Raw genomic sequence first — 20,109 nt, 5'->3', positions numbered from 1 at the left:
GAGAAATAGAAAACTGCTCCTCCAGAAGATTTAAGATTATTTTGGTTTCGCCCTCAAATTATTAAATACCTCTTAAATGATTTCCCCTCAGGGTTTTGGACAGGAAACGTCCTCATACACTAAATCCCTTGAAGAGAAGTAGTTTATTCCATGTCCAAACTTTGTTACTCTAACCCATCAGATGAGTTTTATACTTTGACTAAAGATGATAGACGTAGGTTTATGGGACTGTGGTTCTTTAGCAATAAATGTCTTATTTCCGTAAACCTAAAAAAAAGACTTTTCATTTGGTGCAAATACAACTGTTCACTGTTGCCTTTCACTAGACTGTCATAAAACACTGTATCATTATTACATAAACAATGCCAGAACTGTTTGGGCCTTTGGGAAGATGACAAAAAGATGAAAATTAAACTATACTGTGTGAAACTAATGAGGCCTGTCGAATCTCTTGTCAGCTGAGCTCTTTTATCATCACTTTTACATATTTCATCTGTTCTTCATTTCTGTGCTTCATGTTTAAGGCCCTTTTAAAACTTATTAACATTTGTTCTGATTGTAACTTTAAATTGTAATTCTGCTTCTTTTTCTTTTTTTGTTTTTAACGAGTTTGTAAATAATCGCTTAGCCTCGAGAAACTAAATAAAAGGTGCAAGTTCCCCAGGCTGATTGTAGCAGATCTGCAGCATAAAGACTGATGTTTTATCGTCTGTATAATGCTACACTTGATTAGTAATTCCACAAAAAGCAAAAGAAGTTAAACATCAAAGTTAGACTTGCTTGCCAATTCATTAGTTACAGGTAGTGAGTACTGGAATGGACCTCATTTTACCTTCAGAGCTCAGTTTCCTGTTCTTAGCTGACTGGAGAAGCCTTCTGCAGCTCTAGCAAGGTTCAACATGTTGTGGATTCAGAGATGCTCTTCTGCATACCTTGGTTGTAATGAGCGGTTATCTTGTTACTGTTGCCTTCCTGTCAGCTGAAAGCAGTCTGGCCATTCTCCTCTGACCTCTGACATCAAACGAGGCGTTTTCGCCCAGAAAACTGTCGCTCACTAGATATTTTCTCCTTTTAGACCAGTCTCTGTGAACTCTGTGATTAAAATCCCAGCAAATCAGCATTTTCTGAAATTGGCTGATTAGATACTTTTTCACTAAACTTACTTACTAAACAGTTATACCTAACAAAGTGGCTGTAAGGGTATTTGTTAAATGACAACTAGGCCACCACAGATATCTCATAGGTTTTATTTACTTTCTGACTTGAAGTGGTGTTAAAATAAATACAAAAACAAGGTGTCAAGCTGAACACAAGGATTAATGTTGAGAACTTTTTCTACATTTTAAAATGGAAAATTCCATCTGCATCTTCACAAATTTCCACTTTAATCCAGGACTTTACCAACCCCTTAACATTTAAAGCGTTTACAATTAAATGATGACTTGAATGATGACAGAAAGCGCTAAGAAAGTTGTTTAGCAGAATCTGACGGTGCTTGATATTTCCTCAGTGTAAATGACCACAGCTACTTTGTGGCTGCAGCAGAAAAAAAAAGATTAAAAAAAACCCAACAGAATAGGCAATAACTTTTAACAAACAACCTAGTGAGCAGTTCCTATCTACATACAAGATAAAAGTGTTCTTATAAAAAATATAAACTACAAGCAATAATGGGGACAATTACAGAGATATGACCTTGGTGTTCTCCTGAAGAAATCAGACCACATGCCCATTAAACCCGCACAAATGATCCCCTTTAGGAAAAGCCACATTATACTGGACAGGCAAAAAACATGCCAAAATCAGCTGTACCATAGTGGTTGCTTCAGTTGTGAGTCATAACAAAAAGGCTAGCCATACTAAAAACATGATGACGTAACCTGTGTGCATTTGTACAACAACGTGGGGCGGGATACATATATGTGAATATATATTTGGAGTTTTTTTACATAGGGATGGATCTAATTTATGATGTCTCTGAATAATAAAACTCATGCAACATGTAAACATGTTATTTCGCTTCCTGCCACTAACTAAATATTTACAAGACATAGTAGTGTGCGCGTATAAACAACACTGTAAATGCTCTTATTGTTGTGTGAGAGGAGATCTTTCCACGTCATCCCAGATGATCAGGTTGTTCTCTCACTGGTAGCATCAGTTGCAGTGATGAGATATACAACAGTTTATACCGTTAGCGTCCTGCTTATGTGTTGATAGGACACATTAACAGGAGAATCAGTCATGCAGTTAGAGCAATGTACAATCAAGTGGTGACATAAACTGGAGTAAAGGTTCAGAAGGTAAAAAAAAAAAAAAGAGATTAAAAAACCCATCAGTGGCAGAGGTGGTGATATCAGAGTACCTCTCATCATGTCAGAGTTTTTCACCTGAGTCTCTGAATTTCACACGTAGGGTCGAGAAGTTGTCAGACCACAGACACCCCCTGCACGGGACAGTTAAGAGCTGTTACTATGTCGGGCCTCTCGATGCGGGCCACTGCAGAGCACAGCAGTCCCAGAGTGGAGCCTTCTTTCTGGGCCCAGTTAGAGAGGAGTGTGTGGGCCGGGGCCTCTCCCCGCTCGAACAGATCCAGCTGTTCAGGCTCATAACCCAGCGCCGCGCCAAGGTGCCTCCAGCCTCGGCCGCTTCCTTCTTGCAGGAGGCGCTCCACCTCTTCCTGTCTTTGTGGAGGTAGGTTCGTGTAAAGACGGCTGTCCTGCTTGTCTCTCATGTTACCTGTGAAAACAAAATCCAACCAAAGTTACCACATCTGTCCGAAAAGCAGTAGCAGTGCTTACAGTATATTATCAAAAGCTATAAAAAAATACCACAAACATGGGCGCTAGAATAATTGTGTCCTTTTAGAAATACCAAGTTAATTATTGCAAAATTAGGAAGTTTACAGTTGTTGTGGAAAACACTGAAAACTTAAAGGTGATACAGAGATTTCATCCAAACAAAGAGACTTTGTTTAGTTTTAGTGTTAGTTTCTGAAAGCCACAATGCAATACATGGCTTGTCTGCAAGACATCAGTCTGCAGACAAGCTTATATAAAACGGAGCTATGGTTATAATATAACTTTTTGAACTTGCTTTCATATATATTCAATCAAATCGCTTTTCTTAAATTAACCCCTGCAAAATACAGTTGCATTTTATTATAATAAAATAGTAATAATGGATGAACTTGAAAATGAAATTCCTCCTGTGGAAGTTTCCAAGCTAACCAATAAACGCGGCAAAGCTCATGGAGTTGTCTCAAAAACAGAGGAGGTTAGACCAAACACACGTGATTTAAAAGGGATTTTCACGGCACGTCAACTTCCAAGAGACACGGCAGGCGGCATCATGCATAACTTTAAAAACTCATCGGTAAAGCAGCAAACGTCCCTGGGCATGGAAGAAATGTTTCGCCGAGAAGAATCAGATGTTTAAAAACAACAGCTGAGATAATAACATATGACTGATGTCTTGGATTGTCTGAGGCACCACGTCATTTAAAAGAATAACACAATGCGCTGAGTGGATAAACTGTAATCGCTCGACTTTCCAGCAAGAAATCATTCCTCGGCGTATTTCCAAGTTAGGACTGGTTCCTGAAATGTCCTCACTTCTCATTTAGAGGCACTGAAAATACTTTTCAGGCTTTTAAAGAAAGCAGCGTGAGCTGAAAGTGTTTGGTCACGAGGAATGAACTAAAATTCCAAAAGCGTGGGAGAAACAACAATAAACATTACCCTTTGGCCTTCTTCTCATCATTAAAGTCAAGCATTGTTATTGTTACTTAAAAACTTTAAAACTGTCAACCTGGTTGCATAAATATGCACACCCTTAACCTAATACTTTGCTTCAGTGACTTCTTATTTTAAAACACCATCTAGTCTTTTTAGGTAGAACTCTATCAGCGTGACATGTCTTCACCCTCCCTCGCGTTGTCTCCTAAGCACAGCTGTCTTCACGTCCGCCCACAGATTTCCTGGTGTGTTTATAGATGTCGGGCACAAAATTTTAATCTTCCCCTGCTGAAGTAATTCTTTTGTTGATCTGGATGTATGCTACGGGTCATTGTTGTGATGAAAGATGACATTCCAGCTGAAGCATGATGCTGCTGCTGCCATGCTTCAGCGTAGCTATTGTGCTCTTTTGGTGATGTGCATAACTTTGGACTTTTTTGCTGTAATTCCAAGTCTTGTCATTTTCCCACATGCTTTTAGGAAGACCGGATGTATTTTGTTCTGGAAAACTAGCAAGGCTTGGGTATTTTTCTCTGCAAAAAAAGGCTTCTGTGTTGCCACCCTACCACATAGCACAGACATATGAAGAATATGAAGATTGTTGTCACATGCAGTACACAACCAGATCTTGCCAGAACTTCCTGCAGCTCCTTTAATGTCTCTACAGGCCTCTTGGCAGCCTCCCCGACCAGTTTTCTTGTTATCTCTTCATCATTTTTTGAGGGGTGTCCAGTTCTTGATAAAGTCACTATTGTGCCATATTATTTCCACTCGTTGATGACTGTCTCCATTGTGCTCAATGGTATATTTAATACCTTGGGGATTCTGTTGTACCCTTCTCCTGACTGATACCTTTCAGCAATTTGACAATTTGTAAACTCTCAGTGGCCCTTTTTGCCGTGACCAGATTAGTTTAACAAAATCGGTTGATTTTGGTTAATCCTCAGTTATATGAGGGTGTGCACTCTTATAGAAACACACTACACATTAAGCAGTTTGCTTCTCATTTGAATTGCAGAGGTTATTTGTCATATTAAAGATGGAAAAAGCTCTGAAATTATTTATATTGACATCACAAAAACCCGCGATGGGTGAAAAGGTTGTTTTTTTTTTTGTATCCACTGTTCTCGGGGAGCTGCTAGATGTTTTAGCAACATTTTTAGAAAGCTTGAATGATTTGAAATCAGTTTAATTTAGTTTCATAGCGTCTGTGGCTATCATACCTTTGCTGGGCTGGTTGTCCTGTAGGCTGTAAGAATCCAGAAATACACCACTGTCGCTCTGAAGCTTCTCTCCTTCTGGAGATGTTCCCAACTCTGCTGCACGGGCCTTAGAGAGCGCCTTCTTCTGTTTGCATGACCTCCAGCTGTGAAGACCACAGTAAAAACAATGATAGTTAATTACCCATTAGGTCCTATTTTTAATCACTGGGGGAATATGTACAGATTCTTATGCACATTTCAAAATAAGGACCCTTCTTCAGTGAAAACCTACCATTTATAAGCCACATAAATAAGCAAACCCAGCACCACAGCAGCCAGAACAGACACATATACAAGAATGTTGCTGTTGCCGCTCTCTTCCTGTGTGGTTAAATCAGTCGTTCCAGGAGCAGGACTGGTCTTCCCGTCCTCCGTTACGCCGGGCCACCGAGGAGCATCGGTTTGACTGGGGCGAGAGAGAATGTGCAGCTTCTTCTCTGTGAAGATTAGGAGATGGACATGCGCCACAGTGAGGAGCATTGCATGTGCACATTTTGCACGTCAGAACACATTTGCACACCATAAATTAGGACCAGATGTAATGATAGCCTCAGCTATCCCACTCCCCTGAGGTTTTCAGACCTTTCATTGCCCCCGTTTCCAGCCTGATTCTCCCTCCTGCCGTCTGCCTATTTTGGGATCAAACAGTATATCGTACTGTGCTGACCCACGAGGGGTCAAAAAGTCATGACTTATGGACCCACGGTGTGCACAGATGACCTAACTCCTGGAGAGCGGGTGTAGCCATTTGGGAGCGAGCAGACTTGCTGTCAGGGTCAGCAGCCTCGCTTGACCTTCAGGTTTTTGAGACAGTTAACCTAAAGACCTGTCAAGCTCATATCAATTGGACTACAGCACTTAAGTGGGCTCTTTTTCACAACTCATGTTTCCCAATTCACAGTGTTACAAAGTGAAGTGTAGATGCAGATGTTGACCACATGTCCTCATTTTTTCAGAGACTCTTCCGCTGCTTGTCTCCCCCTTCCCTTCAGCTCTCTCTTTCATCTTTTTTATGCACTATTGCCTGCATCAGATCTTTAAAGGATAAAGCTCTCACTATTCTTTATTTTCCAATTATCAGCCAGTTATAAAATCAAGACCCCAATCAACCCACTGGGTAATTTATTTTTAATATAATTTATTTTAATAACTTTTACAGCTGATAAAAGCCTCCCCCATGATTATTCATGGTTCTTGGTTTATTCTTGTTAAAAGGGAGTTTTTCTTTCCCTGTCCCTTTATGCATTTTATTTACCGAGTCTAAATCTTTGATAAAGCTCACCCATGCAGAGTGTGTCAGATTGGGGCAGGCAGGACCGGATCTCCACCTCATTTTCAGAGCACCGAGCGCAAGGCTGACAGGGACCTGTGGGACGAACCGCCTCCGAGAAGGTTCCAGGGCCGCAGGTGGCGCACACAGTGTCTCCCATAGAGCCACACTGCCGTACAACCCCCTCACCACGATTGCATTTGGAGCAAGGTGCGCACGAGCTGTACGAGCTCAAAAAGAAGTAGCCTTTGTCACATTCACACTGTGTGTTTTGAGTGGCAGAGCATGGAGAGAAAGTGGGAATACTGTGTGGACACCTAGCACATGGAAGGCAAGAGCCAAGGTCTTCAGATGAGGAAAATCTGCCTATGGGAAAGATTACAAACTCTGCGTCAAACTGGGTGAAGAAAATGATGAGGCACTTGAAACACGCTGAATCAGAGTAGTAACATTAGATTATAAGTGCTTACCCTCTGGGCACGGTGCACATGTGGTGTCCTTTTTCCCACATTCTACCTTCACTTCAAACCCAGGAGGGCACAGACTGCAACACTCCCCTGATTCAGTGAACTTACCGCTGGCACAGGCATTTCCAAGAGTAACCTACAGCAAAAGTGACACAGTAAGAAAAATAAGATACCCCTACTGGGTTTTTTTTAAGGCAACAAATCATACGTTTGGGCCATTTTTGGATATAAAGTTTTAGGACTGCACGATTAAAGAAGCAGCAAAGAAGATAAACTGTAAATGCCCCCCCCCACACACACACACACACACCCCAAACCCGCCTTGTTTTTATCTTTCGATCTGCCTTGGTTTTCACCCATAAGTGCTCTTAATCCTTATCTGCAAGTGGGTAATGGAGGTCCCAGCTTGAGTTATGACATGACGAATAGATCAGACATTCCTAACAGCTTGTGCAGGGAGCGAGGGTGCCTGACAGGAGTTGCTGGATTTAATCACATGGCTTTAGGTCATTGAAAAGAATGAAACATAAAGGGGGAAGTAAAACAACCAGAAAAGGAGCGTGAAAGAAGTAAAAGAAAAAAGAAAAAATCTGAGTTTCTGCCTCTCCACTCATTCTAAATTCTGTGTGAATGAGCGCTCTCTGTGTGAATTAACTATACTGGTTGTGGCGGTGACTGGGAATAAAGGAGATGGCCCCAGGCAAGAGTGTCAGTTAACCAAGGCTGCTCAGCATGAGAGTGTCCGTTTGGGTAAGAGGAGCGCTTTGAAGTCACAAAGCCCCGCAGGTGTGACTGTGAAAGTCAGTATTTCACTAACACGCCCTTCTCCAGGCTCTATGCAACGGCATCTTAAACATGCACACATATTTAAGGGAGATTGACCTACTCCGCCTGGGGCCTGACAAGAGCAAACAGATGTCTAACAACTAACCTCCTGCAAAGGAAAAAAGTAACAGCTAAACAACCTCAATGATGTCTCTCTTTGTTTCTGAAGTCTGCCAAGACACTCAGGAGACATGTGTGAACCTGTAGCCTCCAACAAAAGCCCCCCAGATAAAAACCACACACACACACACACACACACACACACACACACACACACACACACACACACACACACACACACACACACACACAGAGACAGTGGTGTGACTCCAGTCGCGAAACCCAAAATGTTCCGTGCTGATGATACAGGCGAATCGGCTTTGAAACTGTGCTCGACTCGTACCAAAAACAACAGCCGGTTTGACCGCACAGCTTACAGAGGAGCCTGATGATATCTGAACACCAGCCACACAACCCAGAACAGAGGCATTTAGGAGACTGGGGTGGTAGGATCCAGCAGGGAGGAATCAGGATATCTGAGTTGGCGTCATAACCACAATAACTTGTAGCACAGAGGTATCCTGGTAACCCTGGTTTGCCCTCTCCATGTGACTGATGAAGTGCTTAATAACCTTTTGGCCTCTTAATCTATCCTTTGGTAAATATTTAGTGACAGTGGCTCTGTTTTGCTTTTTGGCATTTTTTTGGTGTGTGTGTGTGTGTGGGGGGGGGGGGGGGGGGTGTTGACCTCGAGCTTGAATTTGTAGCATTTTATAACGTCTGGTGTGGGTCTGGTTGGTGTAACTCGTTAAACTTGGCTGGGGGGCCAACTGTACGGAGAGCAGGCGCCGGCAAATGCTTGGCGCTTAACCCATTGGTCTCCAGTATACAATGAAAGATTTAATTCATGCCACACTGGAAACCAGCGGGAACTGACATCTACTCCTTACAGGAATAAATATCTACTCAATGTAAATTAAATAGTACTCCTTAAGGGTAAATTGAACTTTAAGTACTAAGAGGAGTAAATTATACTTTTACAGGACAATGATGAGTTTCCTGTTTAAGTCTAGAAAGTAGACATAATAACAGAAAAAACATCTTCTAAATTATTTGTTGCTTGTAAACTCAGAAGGCAAAAACTGTTATTTTTAGTTTCGTGCCACATAAATTGACACGCTTTGCTTTCTAAACATGTATATAACTTGATTCCGTTTAATTATTGGCTCTTGTTAATCATCTTGCTATAGCTTGTGTGGCTACAACGTCATACCTTGTCATTATGTTCACTTTTCAAGCAAAGTTTAATTTCCCTCAGAGTCCTCTGGGTCTTATCTGTTGTACTGGGGGGTTATAAAGTCTGAGGGGAACCAAGCTGCAGTTGCTTTTTCCATGAAGGTAAGAAGCTGCAATCTAAAGGGATTCCCCAGTGAGAACAGACGGACCACCGAGGAGCACAGCTTTCAATGGGGCTCTCAACTCCACGGCTGCTGGAGTCACTCAGTCATCGGAGATCTCACACACAAACACACATACACAATTCATTTCAGCCGCCTCTCTGCCTGAAACATTTTCTGAAGTGAGCTCCCTTTTAAAGCCTGCGGATGTGAGTTTCCACTGTTAATCTAATCTGTGTGAAAATAAACATGAAAAGATTGCTCTTCGCCTGTGAAGATGCTGACCCATGATATTTCACAATCCGGCTGTGGCAACAACAGTGAGAGGTCTTTCAGCAGAGTCAGCCCAGGCTGAGAGGGGAAACCTGTCTGAGCAGCACATCTGTGCCCATTCCTGCTATTGGTGCAGTATGCAGGCAGCATGAGGGACAAATTAAAGGACACAGGTTTCCACCACAACCGTGATCCTAAATCAAACGAGACAGCGCGCGCAGATACACCAACTATTCATCTAACGGTTTTCAACTCTCACCAAAGTAAATGAGGTAATTAAAAGTACTAAATGATCCTGAAGTCTGCCTACTCTGTGGAAATTCAAATTAGGGTGGGAACACACTAAACTACCCCCTTGCATGCACACACACACAAACACCACAAACTGGGAGAAAATGATGATAATTGCCTTGCTCCGGATATCCAGACCCCAGCAGTAGTAATAGACTAGGCCACATTTTCACCAGGAACTGCCACTAGCAACAAATGTATCAACGCGTACAGTAAACTAAATGGAAAATGTGTTGTAGAAAGAGTTAAGGTAGTAGAAAAACACCCAACTTCCACACTGAATCATATAGTGACTAATGAAACAATTATTTTTGGAAACAAAAGATTCCTTTTGTGTTTTTCCCAAATGAAAAGCATCTTAAATTCCACAAATTAATCCTACTGATATTATAATTATAAAGAGATACCTATCTTTTTTAGAACTAAAGCCTTATCTAACCACTTTGATCTAACAAAAGTGCTCTGACTCTTAAAAAGCATGTCTAGACAGGACTACAAGCCCCATGGGCTTTTTCAGGTAGATGAGTGTCAAATTATTGTCTGCAACTGTGAGGTAGAGGTTTTCTTTGCACCCTGATCCTGGCTTAATGGCATGCTATCAAACACCACCGAAACTATAATCTGTCTTTAAATCATACACCATTTATTTTAATGTGGCTGCTTAATCTTGATAAATGGTGTGCTCCTGGGTTTTGTTCCTGTTTTATGTGTTTGGTTCATTGTAGCCGGTGTGATGGGCTTAAAATGCGAAGTTTCGTGGGAAAACAATGAGATTGCAATAAATAAATAAATAAAAAAACACACACACAAGAAGAGGAAGAAATAGTGCCAAGGAGGTCTTCAGTAGGCTTCGTCTTAGCATGTGCATCTGAGAAATATGTTTACCACGGTTCGATTCCAGTTTTGTCAAGAGAGCCTTTCAAAGACGCACTAATTTTACTCTATTATCACCTCTGACGCTTATATTCACCAACATGTGTCGTGTGACAGCCCTGACGAAGTACGGTTCTGTGTTGTGAAACAGATTTCCTTTGGGAGCAATGGTGCAAACTGAGCTGGATTAAGTTTACTCAAGTTTAAACAGACCCCTGATGTAAAGCCACGAGTGTGGAATAAGTAAGAAACGCCTTATAAAACACGTCAAAGTGAAAATCTGACTTTAGCTCATGTGGTGGTAAAGCGTGCAATAAACTGTAGCTTACTTTTAACAGCAGAAATGCGCATACGACAAACGGTTTCATGTCTTCAGCTCCAAAATCCTCTTTGGCTTCGACACACACAGGGGCGTCTCAAAATCGTCCACAGAACAGTTTTCACTCTGCAGCCTCCAACAATGGCATGAAAAATGCCAAAACCTCAAGTTCCCCGAGTCTAGTTAAATACACCAACTTGTCCTAAAACGCGCTGGTTCCACAGAAAGGAGAATTCGGTCATAGTCCAGTAACCAGATGAGGGTTTTTACGCGTGAGGAAGCAGTTTTAAAATGTGTATAATCCTTCGGTCTTCTCCGCGTAGCGCTGCAGCCCGATGCGTCTGTGTCAGTGCATTCCTCAATGTTACCTTAAAACAAAGTTTCTTCTGTCTCAGCTCACAGGACGCACCAACTGCCACACTCCTGCAGCTTTGCAACAGATGAATCTGCTGCGAGTTCTCAGGAGCCTTTTCTCCTCCCATCTATTCGGCTTTCAGTGCGGCTTCGTGATTGGCTGCATCCCGGAGCTCGGTAACAAGTACAGACGATACAGGAAGGGAGAAAAGTAAAGGTAACCGTCATTGTTATCGACGGTGTGTCAATGTTATGTATCTAATGTTACGTGTCTACAGGCTCAGTGCACTAGCTTAAAAAGAGCAGCCCCAAAGTTTCCAGTATTAAACACAATAATGGGACATTAATACATAAACAGTCTTGTTAATAAATGGGATAAAGGTATTAGTTTATAGACTAGACTGTTCAGATAGTTTGTACTGATATTTATTAATTTTTTCCAAAATTTTATTGTAATTATTGCCTCTCCTGTATTTATCTGTCTGCTCTTTTTGTCAGTTAGCCAACAAAATAAGACTTTACATGCAGATATGAAATGTGTTGCATTGTTGGATACTTTTTTTTTTAATCTGAAGCTGAGTAATCCTAGTGAAAAATGCGTAAAAGCAGGACTTTACCGATCACGTTTTACTGCGTTAGGCCCGACAGGGATGCTCGCAAAGAGCTGTGATCAGTTGTTATCAGAAACAAAAGAGGGCATGCGAATCAAACAAGCGCCCTTAAGAAGAAGTACATGTTTGATCTCAAGTAATTCAAAAGATTAGAAAACCAATCCAGGCTAAATTACACACCTTGTAAATTCTAGAGAGCGCATCGCAGGGGGCCCGGAGACTTCAGAGGCAAACAAATGGAAAGATCTCTCAGACACAATACTACTTGCACTTCAAAGCCTGCCGAGAGATAAGAGGAGACTGAGGATGTTCCTCCTCTGATAAAATGCCAAAAAAATATTTGAGACAAGCAGGGATCTCCTTTGCGTTCATTCATAACAACTGACAAAGTCTCCGCACTGCAAAAACCTCAATCTGCCTGAGGAATTCTTTTTTAGTTTTGAGTCTATATTTTAAACACGTCTTTTCTTTTCTTTTTTCACCCTATTAAATCTACTTTCGGCTGCATGTTTGTTTAAGTTAAAAAAAAAAAAAAGAAATTACGCCGGATGCCCGACTCAAACTGACTCAAACTTCGGGATCTGCGTCTCCTTCAACCAAGGAATTTTCGTTTGTTAGGTGAATGTGTAAACCACCACAACGTAGAGCTACTATTGCCCTGCAAAATCAAGTAGATTTTTTTTTATCTTCTATGAGTTTATAATTGAGGCACTATGAGAGTGTGAATCAAATAAGCGCTCTTAAAAATACATGCATTGTTAAATAACGCAATACGAAGAAAAATAAAGTTTATTTCAAGACTGATTTAAAAATAAATAATATAAACGAGTTTGTAGTTACAGCAGACAAATCTGCCTCACTATGAAAACAAGCCTAAAAGTTTATTTTTATGGGGAACAGGTTCCAATAAGATTATCTTACTGGAACTAAAGAAAAAAAGTTGGGTTTGTTTTTTTTTAGGATTCAGTAACCATCCTTCAAAGCAAGTTTTATCATAAATCAGAAAAATAAACAGTCTTCATCAGTGTCTTCCCCCTTCACTTGTCTGCATTATCTGGCTGTAGGAGCACAAACTTCTTATCAGAGTTTGTTTGTAGTTATACATGACTGGGAATGATAAGGAAGCTATAAAAAGGAAAGAAAATGAAGTTCTTCTCCACAGGCCAAGGTGAAATGGACCAGTGGAGGAAAAAAAAAGAAGAGGAGGAGGACGCGGGGGTTGGGATCTGAGGTCGTTTGAGCGAGGACTATTTGAGAGTTGTTGCGGTTCTTGGCAGGAACATCTTGAACAACACCAAAATTGCAGCATATCATGAAATCAATCCCCTCTGCCTGCCCTCAGGTCTGGAGAGGTCAGACGGAGATGCTGGCAGCAACTGGGAGCGAGGTGTTAATCCCTCCCTCCATTGTCAGAGGGACCACATCAGAGCAACTGCACCCTCCTACTACACTTCCCTTATTCACTGTGCTGTGGTTTGTATTTGACTGGAGGTCCACAGGTCAGTTTTACCACCCACCTCCCCCCTCCCAACCCTACTGAATTGTACCTCATAGAGGCGTTTATGGGGAGGCTGACAGGATGTTCGGCCCACCAGGAGATCAAAGTCACTTGAAGTAAATGCGCTCTTGCTTGCTGTGACCTTTTCAACTCTTTTAGGGTTAACATCACAGATGCATGCAAGGCTGGGATTATGGAGGAGCTGGATGAGCTACATTGTGGCAGCAGATCAGTTTCCTTCCTCCTGGGGTTCACACACACACACACACATATACAAACACACACACACACGCACAATCAGAGCTCATTTTTCAGCCCTATCATCTGATCAACCTCAGGTAACAGGGCTGTTGGTTCACTGAAAATAAGACGATTGAAAGTAAGCATCGGGAAGGAGCAATACAACTTCTCACACTGAGAGCAAACAGAAACAATAATGTCTTTAAAGTTACAAGGAGCTGGACGTTTCTTTTACTAGAGCAATGCCACCACTTAATAACAGTGGGAAAGAGAAATGGATCAAGTCCAACTGCAACACGCATGGCGTTTCTTACGGATCACTTTGAATCCGAATGATTTCAACACCAAAATTAAAATACGTAAAATACAGCACGACTCAAAAGTGCTTTAGATGGAGGATCGGGACTGCAATGACTGCAAAGACGTACATCTAAAACTGATGAATTCAAAGTCTCTGAGAGTTACTGCATAGTTGTGTGAAATAATGCATTCGCCCTGGTTAGAGCAAAACGTCATAATATCAGTATTTGCAAGACGTGTTTTATTCACAGACTGTCTCAGCAATGCACAGCTTATACATTTATCCTTATCTTACTGCTGTGTAAATATGATTTTTAGACAGTCTGAACCCATTGAATCAAACAGTGGAGAAAAAGGTTGAAATGAGGAGTAAACATTTCATTTCAAATATAGTTTCCTTTACATTTCTTATGCATTTATTCAGAGAATCTCTGACAACTAGTCATTTTATGTGTGCAACATATTATGGGTATTGCTTTCACCCAGATAGTTCCCTTTGTCTTTCTCCCATTAATGACACTGCAAAACATCGACTTTGTTCCAACCGCAGTATTACAAAAAAAGAAAGAAAGAAAAAAGAAAAAGGAAAAAAAAAAAGCTGGCAGGAAGTGAATTCCTCTAAAACTCACTGACAGACTTTCTACACACATGTTTCAGATGTTCTCAGTACTTCATAAGTGGTTTTACAATACCAGCACAGTCAACAGTTCATCGAATCCACGTCTGAGTCACAGTGGAGTAGAAAAGTGTGTTCAAAATGGATCAGCAGGGACAACAAATCTGACATATAGTGATTTTAGATTCAGTGTTTATACAAGGCCTTAGATGAAAAAGGCACTTTTGAGCTCAAATATAACAGGAATACAGTCATATGGTGAACAGAGTAGCAACAAAACCATTCCAGAAGAATTTATAAAAGCCTTAACGCTATCATGAATAAGGCAACAGAGGGCCCTGCATTTGAGGTTCATTGCATCCAAACTCCACATAGTTAAAAAAACGAATATACTTCACATACTTGACCATTAAAGCAGTTATTGCTTTAATTGTAACAGTCTTACATTACCTAGAGCCTTAAGGAATGCAGAGATTATAAAATGTGGTATCCTGGTGTATTTCTGGTGCTAGGATAAGGATCTTTCAACCACTAAAAATTATAAAACGGCATTAAGTATACTAGCCTTGTTACCCCGTGTCTTTCTTTACAAAATCTGACCTTTTGTGGTATTACCAGTATTGCAATTTGGGAATCTCAAGCAACATCTACTGTAGTTTTTTTTCAAGTTTTCAGGAGTTTTAAGAAGTTGCCATTGCCAAAGAATGGCTTTGGGACATTCAACAGTACAGGGATTGTAGCCGTGTCTCCGACAATAAAGGAGAAAAACATGGAGCCCGGGGAGTTCACAGCACGACTCGTCTTTGCGTCTGAGGCTGAATGTGGATCAGAGTGAGTCAGTCCCCTGAAATATGACTCAGAGCACATACAGTTCGACAGCAGTCCACAACCGCAAACACGGAGCTCTTCTCCATACACAAAACAAGGCCACTCTTTGGAATGATGCTGATTAAAAACAGTGTAACCATCAATGAAATATGCAATAAAATATAAAACCATTTAAGAGTAGAAAGTGCTCAGTGTATAGTTGCTCTCTCAGAGAGACAAGTGGCTGGCTGGAGAGCATAGTTTACTATTCTTTACAGTTTGTAAAGGACAGGAGGCCTTGTTGAGTCTCGCGAGCGTGTGACGATGCATCCTACAGAGTCCTCAGGGTTCCTCCCGACTGTCGCTCGTCTCATTTGCCAGCATTCTCTGTGGGATTGTACTCGGTTTCACCTGACGACACCTGAGAGATGCGGCGCGTGGAGCCCCACAGACGACGGGAGAATTGTCCTGAGCGAACCTGAAAGGAGGAGGGCCAGCACGTTAATCTTCACTTCTAAAAAGGCTCGATTATCATAAGAAAAACCTTGTTTTCAGCAAATATTTAGCATACAAGAGCCTCCTTCCCACACCCCCACTCTCTCACATCTGACAGTTACCACTCCTGCTTCTCACCTCCTCTGGTTTCCCAGCCCCCACCACAATTAACTTCCCGTCTTCTAGTCCCACTAGGATGTGGCTGCACTCTTTGGTGACAGACACACTCCTCACAGTGACCCTCAAGGCCAGGGGTGTCACCAAAGCATCCAGGCTGCAAAAGAGGGAAGAGTTAGAACCAAACATTTTTTTGCTCTGAAGTTTTGTGCAAATGCTATAAATTAGCAGCCTTTAAATTAACATTGCACCGTGTTCTTCATCTCTTTACCTGTATAAGTCCCGAATGTGGAGGTTGCCTTGAATAGTTCCCAGGATGACATATTCAGACACCAGGTGGAGTGCAGTCACCTGCTCCTCCATGGTGAAAGAAGACAGCAGACAGCCGTTCACTGAGTAAACATGAATGGAGTACTTGCCCTGCAGGAATAAGCAACATTTGGATAGTGACATAAGCGGAAAGAAAAAAGGAGCCGTACATTCGAATGCATTAGAAAATATATGTTTACTGGACGTGCCTTCTTGTTGGAGCGTTCCTCCAGAGACGTCTGTACCACAATGTGGCCTTCCATTCCCACCTGTAGCCCGGAGATTTGGGCGGGTATGCAGCTTTCGTTAGGTGGCCGCAATGTTCGCAAGAACTGGCCTCGTCGGACTGTGTGCACTATCACAGTTCCATCCTGGCACACAGGAAGCACAAGCAGAGCTTCATTAAAGATCCAACAGCACTTCAAGCTTAAACCTGTCATCTTGTCATGCTGCGAGGTGACAACTCTTGGCGTAAGAAGTCAAGTTTAAGTTCCTGTAATAAGAGCTAAGAATTGCAGACCTGAATTTTCTGTTTGCCCCCTGAGGATTTGATGCTATTTATTTATATAAAAGTTTGAGGGGCAGCTTGGCAGGATGCCTTCTGTGCACTCTAATCAAAAAAACGGAGTATTTCCAGAAGGGAGAACACATCTGAAGCATACTATCTTCTGTTGTATGCTACATGTGCAAAAGATCAACACTGGGCCACAGCCTGGCTTGATTTTCTGAACGTTGCCTGGACTTCATGTGTGAAACAGATCTAGATCATTTAATAATGAGATACTTTTTAAAAAAAATCGCTGGCATAACATCTTTAAATTTCTCTCTTAAATAGTAGCATAAGTACTTTTATTTCATCTTTAACACGTCCACGTTTTACATCTCTGACCTTTGATCCTGAGACAGCCATGTCCAGTTCAGTGCTGATGGCCACACAGGTTACCTCCTGGTCATGCCCACAGAGAATCTGTACTGGCCGGGGAGACAAGCTGCTGGAGAAACCACCCTGAATGACAAAAAAAAAAAAAAAAGAGAGACTCTTTGCGTGAAGGCTTCATTTTGAGCACAGCTGCTTCTTAGTGCAATTTACAACTGCTGCATGTGAGTGAGGCTAAGCATAAAGATGATCACCTGCTGTAGAACCTGCCACACTATACAGGATGTGTCCCTTGAACCAGAGATGAGGTAGATGCCACAGAGATCCAGAGCCAAGCAAGTAACAACGTCTTCGAAGAACACACAGAAACACAGATAAATGCGCAACAATGCAAAATACAAATATTCCTTTAAGACAGATAACCATCAGAACTCACCAACGTGCCGGCAGATCCTTCCAACCAGCTTGCCTTTCGCCAGCTGGGTGACGCGGAGACTGCAATCCCAGTGTCCCCCGCTGAACAGCAGGCGACCATCATTAGACACGACCAGCACCTGAGCGCTGATGTCGACCCCAGGAGCGAAAGGTCCGCTCAAGAAACGCTGAGTTCTGGGACACAAAGCGGGATTGGAAAAGATCAAAGCGACTTCGAAACAAACAACAAGAGCAAGCTGTGGTCTAAATGTGGACGATTTATAATGTGCCATAAAACTGTCACGACTTCTGCAGATTACAACCTGTGTGAAAGAAAATGTTCAAATGGTTTTTATCGTTATTTATTTCCTGCTTCCTGATCCATGGAAACGATAAGCTGAAAATAAGATCCAGTAAAGCAAATTTCAACAAATTAAAAGGAACTCTGAATCATCACGGACGAGGACAGACAGATGTTGTGCTTCCATCCAGCTATCAGGAATTTTCTTTATCCTGGGAAATGCTGCAATGAGTGCAAAACATTTAAATTTAAGCACAAAGTACCCAAAGTAATCTTGTCACCGTTTCTGTAGAGTCAGATAAGGATCCTGTACTTCAGAGGATCTTCTCAGAAAAGAAAAAAATAGCAGGGTAGTGTGATTTCTTCTGCCATCAGCTTTTAAATAGAGCTCTTTTACTGCTTGCCACACCTGCCTCTAGAGTCCTGCAATTGGGCCCTTATCAGGACATTATTACGTGTAATTTACGAACACTTTTCTCCCTAGAAAATGGAGTTCCCATGGGTGTATTATTTGTTAAGGCACTCACTTAGGATTATTCATCGTGGGGTCTTTAGAGAAGGTGAAGTAGTTGGCGATGTTTTTGTCGTACGGCAGCCAGTTGTGTGTCCCTATCAACCCGTTGGAACTGACGGTCACCTACAGAGGAAAAATCATCTTAATGCAAAAGTTACACCAGCCTTTTCTCTACTATCTAACACAAATGTCTTACTGTTGCTACTGCCTGGGTTTAGTTATGAATTTGGTCCTTACCAGTATATCTGAGCCCTGGGTGATGGAGCGGGTCTGTGTCTTTGGTACCACAGCTTGGACCACAGGAAAGCCATCACTTACCACCTGAGGCACACACGAATAAACACATACACATACACAAACATGACTTAATATTCATTATTTGAGTTGAGGAATGAGTTTAAAAAGATTTTAGGCCGTACCTCCTTAAATGGCCGGAGTTTTTGGATATGTTCAAAGATATTCAGGGGGAGAGTGTCCAGACGGGCCTGCCGCCTTGATGCGTTCTCAGCTGACATGCGAGGCGGATGAGGCTCCTGATTGGACACAAATGTGTTATAACACTGCTGCTTTTTTTTTTAAACAAAAAGTCAGATTATTATTTATCTTGAAAAAAGCTGTGAAATATTTTGAGTGTACCTTAAGGAGCTGACAAGGTGTCTGTCCAAAGTTGCTGATGATGCCCTCCAAGGCCTTGCGCTCATTCTCATTGGCTATTGCATCCAGATCTACTGCACCTGCACAGAGGTCAAGAAAACTGTAAGAAAGAGCCACAACCAAGAAAACAGAATAACAATTAATGCTGAGTGAAGTTTCCTCTTTTTTTCCTGTTCTTTATTCTAGCCTTACCCTCATAAGTACAGTAGTAGAAGACATTGAGGGCATTCACTGCCTCTTCGCCTCTCTGCTTATAACCAAAGATCAGGTCAATCCACTCATGGAGGTGATTGGACACGTACTCAGACTCCTACAGTTTAAGATAAAAGAAATTACGTTCTTTAGCAGTTTCCTTAACAAAATATTCTCACAAGAAAATGCATGAGTAAGTTTTAGAGACACAGGATGTTTGTGTAGACTCACCAGGGCTTTCTTGTGTTTTCTGATAAAGTCTTCCCTTGATGTCGCCCAGCGAGGCAGCACAACATCTGTCACAGGCTCCTGAGATATCTGTAACTGGCCTAGGTCGAAGCCTATAACAGTCATGGAGCAGCTATGAGTTAATATTTTTCATCTTTAAGCATTTATTTGACAAAATATATATATATGGGCACTCTTTACCGTTCATATTCTGCAGGAATTCTGGGAAGTAAAAGAACTCTGGGATGAGCTCTTTGACATCAGCTGGACTCTCCATGCGAGCCTGCCAGGCTGCTGCCACCGAGTGGAACTGTCTGTCAGAGCAGTCAAACCTAAACAGTGGCAACAAAGACCTGTGTGAGAAAACAAGATACCAGGAAACTCAAGAAACTCCTGAACTAGTCAGCACTCCCACCCACTTTCCACTCTGTAGCTGGATATGCAGGGTGGTGAATGGCTCCATGCGGATCATGTAGTGCATGACTCCTGCTGCATTAGAGTAGTGTGTGCCATAGTGGAATTTGTCAATGGTGCCCGTTGGGTCCTCAAAGCTCTCATATCTAAAGAATAAAGAAAAATATGTCAACAAATTATTTATATTATCGATTCAGGTGGTAACACAGGAACTGCTTCAAGACCCACTTACTTCTCTCTGACATTCTGTGCATGACGTGGGTTGACCACACCGATGGGTTTGGATAAATCCCTGAACACTGCAGGGTCCTCCAGATCCAGAACAGTAGAGGTGTAGTCGCACAAGACCCAGGGAAACTGAAGAGAAACAAAAACACACAACTCACTGTAGCATTTGCTCACACTGAAAGTGCAAACTCTTTGGTGATAGCAGTGGTAGCAGATACAAGTGCGG

At 41.9% G+C, this 20,109-nt stretch overlaps 2 protein-coding genes across 5 annotated transcripts in view; both read right to left on the bottom strand.

Moving 5' to 3' along the window:
* Nucleotides 1-1,227: 1,227 nt before the first annotated feature.
* nradd (neurotrophin receptor associated death domain) lies at nucleotides 1,228-11,164 on the bottom strand. The gene is made up of 6 exons (XM_085422811.1): nucleotides 10,725-11,164; nucleotides 6,740-6,872; nucleotides 6,282-6,635; nucleotides 5,232-5,436; nucleotides 4,961-5,103; nucleotides 1,228-2,739 (listed from the first exon to the last, which is right to left on the bottom strand). Exons 1-6 carry the CDS (start codon nucleotides 10,761-10,763, stop codon nucleotides 2,429-2,431), a joined length of 1,185 nt encoding a protein of 394 aa, XP_085278937.1. The 5' UTR covers nucleotides 10,764-11,164; the 3' UTR covers nucleotides 1,228-2,428.
* Nucleotides 11,165-13,928: 2,764 nt separating this feature from the next.
* Nucleotides 13,929-20,109, bottom strand: part of nbeal2 (neurobeachin-like 2) — a 32,694-nt gene continuing 26,513 nt past the window's right edge. For all 4 annotated transcript variants that reach the window (XM_085422804.1, XM_085422803.1, XM_085422807.1 and 1 more), the window contains 16 exons: nucleotides 19,888-20,012; nucleotides 19,661-19,801; nucleotides 19,443-19,573; nucleotides 19,245-19,354; nucleotides 19,014-19,131; nucleotides 18,804-18,901; nucleotides 18,587-18,700; nucleotides 18,405-18,488; nucleotides 18,181-18,290; nucleotides 17,375-17,547; nucleotides 17,193-17,287; nucleotides 16,951-17,067; nucleotides 16,271-16,432; nucleotides 16,024-16,172; nucleotides 15,774-15,909; nucleotides 13,929-15,618 (listed from right to left, as the gene is read on the bottom strand). In XM_085422804.1, the coding sequence (XP_085278930.1) occupies nucleotides 15,511-15,618; nucleotides 15,774-15,909; nucleotides 16,024-16,172; nucleotides 16,271-16,432; nucleotides 16,951-17,067; nucleotides 17,193-17,287; nucleotides 17,375-17,547; nucleotides 18,181-18,290; nucleotides 18,405-18,488; nucleotides 18,587-18,700; nucleotides 18,804-18,901; nucleotides 19,014-19,131; nucleotides 19,245-19,354; nucleotides 19,443-19,573; nucleotides 19,661-19,801; nucleotides 19,888-20,012 (1,971 nt within the window). In that variant the 3' untranslated portion in view covers nucleotides 13,929-15,510. The remainder of the gene's footprint in view (nucleotides 15,619-15,773; nucleotides 15,910-16,023; nucleotides 16,173-16,270; nucleotides 16,433-16,950; nucleotides 17,068-17,192; nucleotides 17,288-17,374; nucleotides 17,548-18,180; nucleotides 18,291-18,404; nucleotides 18,489-18,586; nucleotides 18,701-18,803; nucleotides 18,902-19,013; nucleotides 19,132-19,244; nucleotides 19,355-19,442; nucleotides 19,574-19,660; nucleotides 19,802-19,887; nucleotides 20,013-20,109) is intronic.

This window comes from Rhamphochromis longiceps, linkage group LG11 (genome assembly GCF_057381845.1).
Source record: "Rhamphochromis longiceps isolate RC_006_pf linkage group LG11, R_longiceps_female_GT1.1, whole genome shotgun sequence".
NCBI lineage: Eukaryota > Metazoa > Chordata > Actinopteri > Cichliformes > Cichlidae > Rhamphochromis > Rhamphochromis longiceps.
This window is presented reverse-complemented; position numbering and strand designations above follow the sequence as displayed.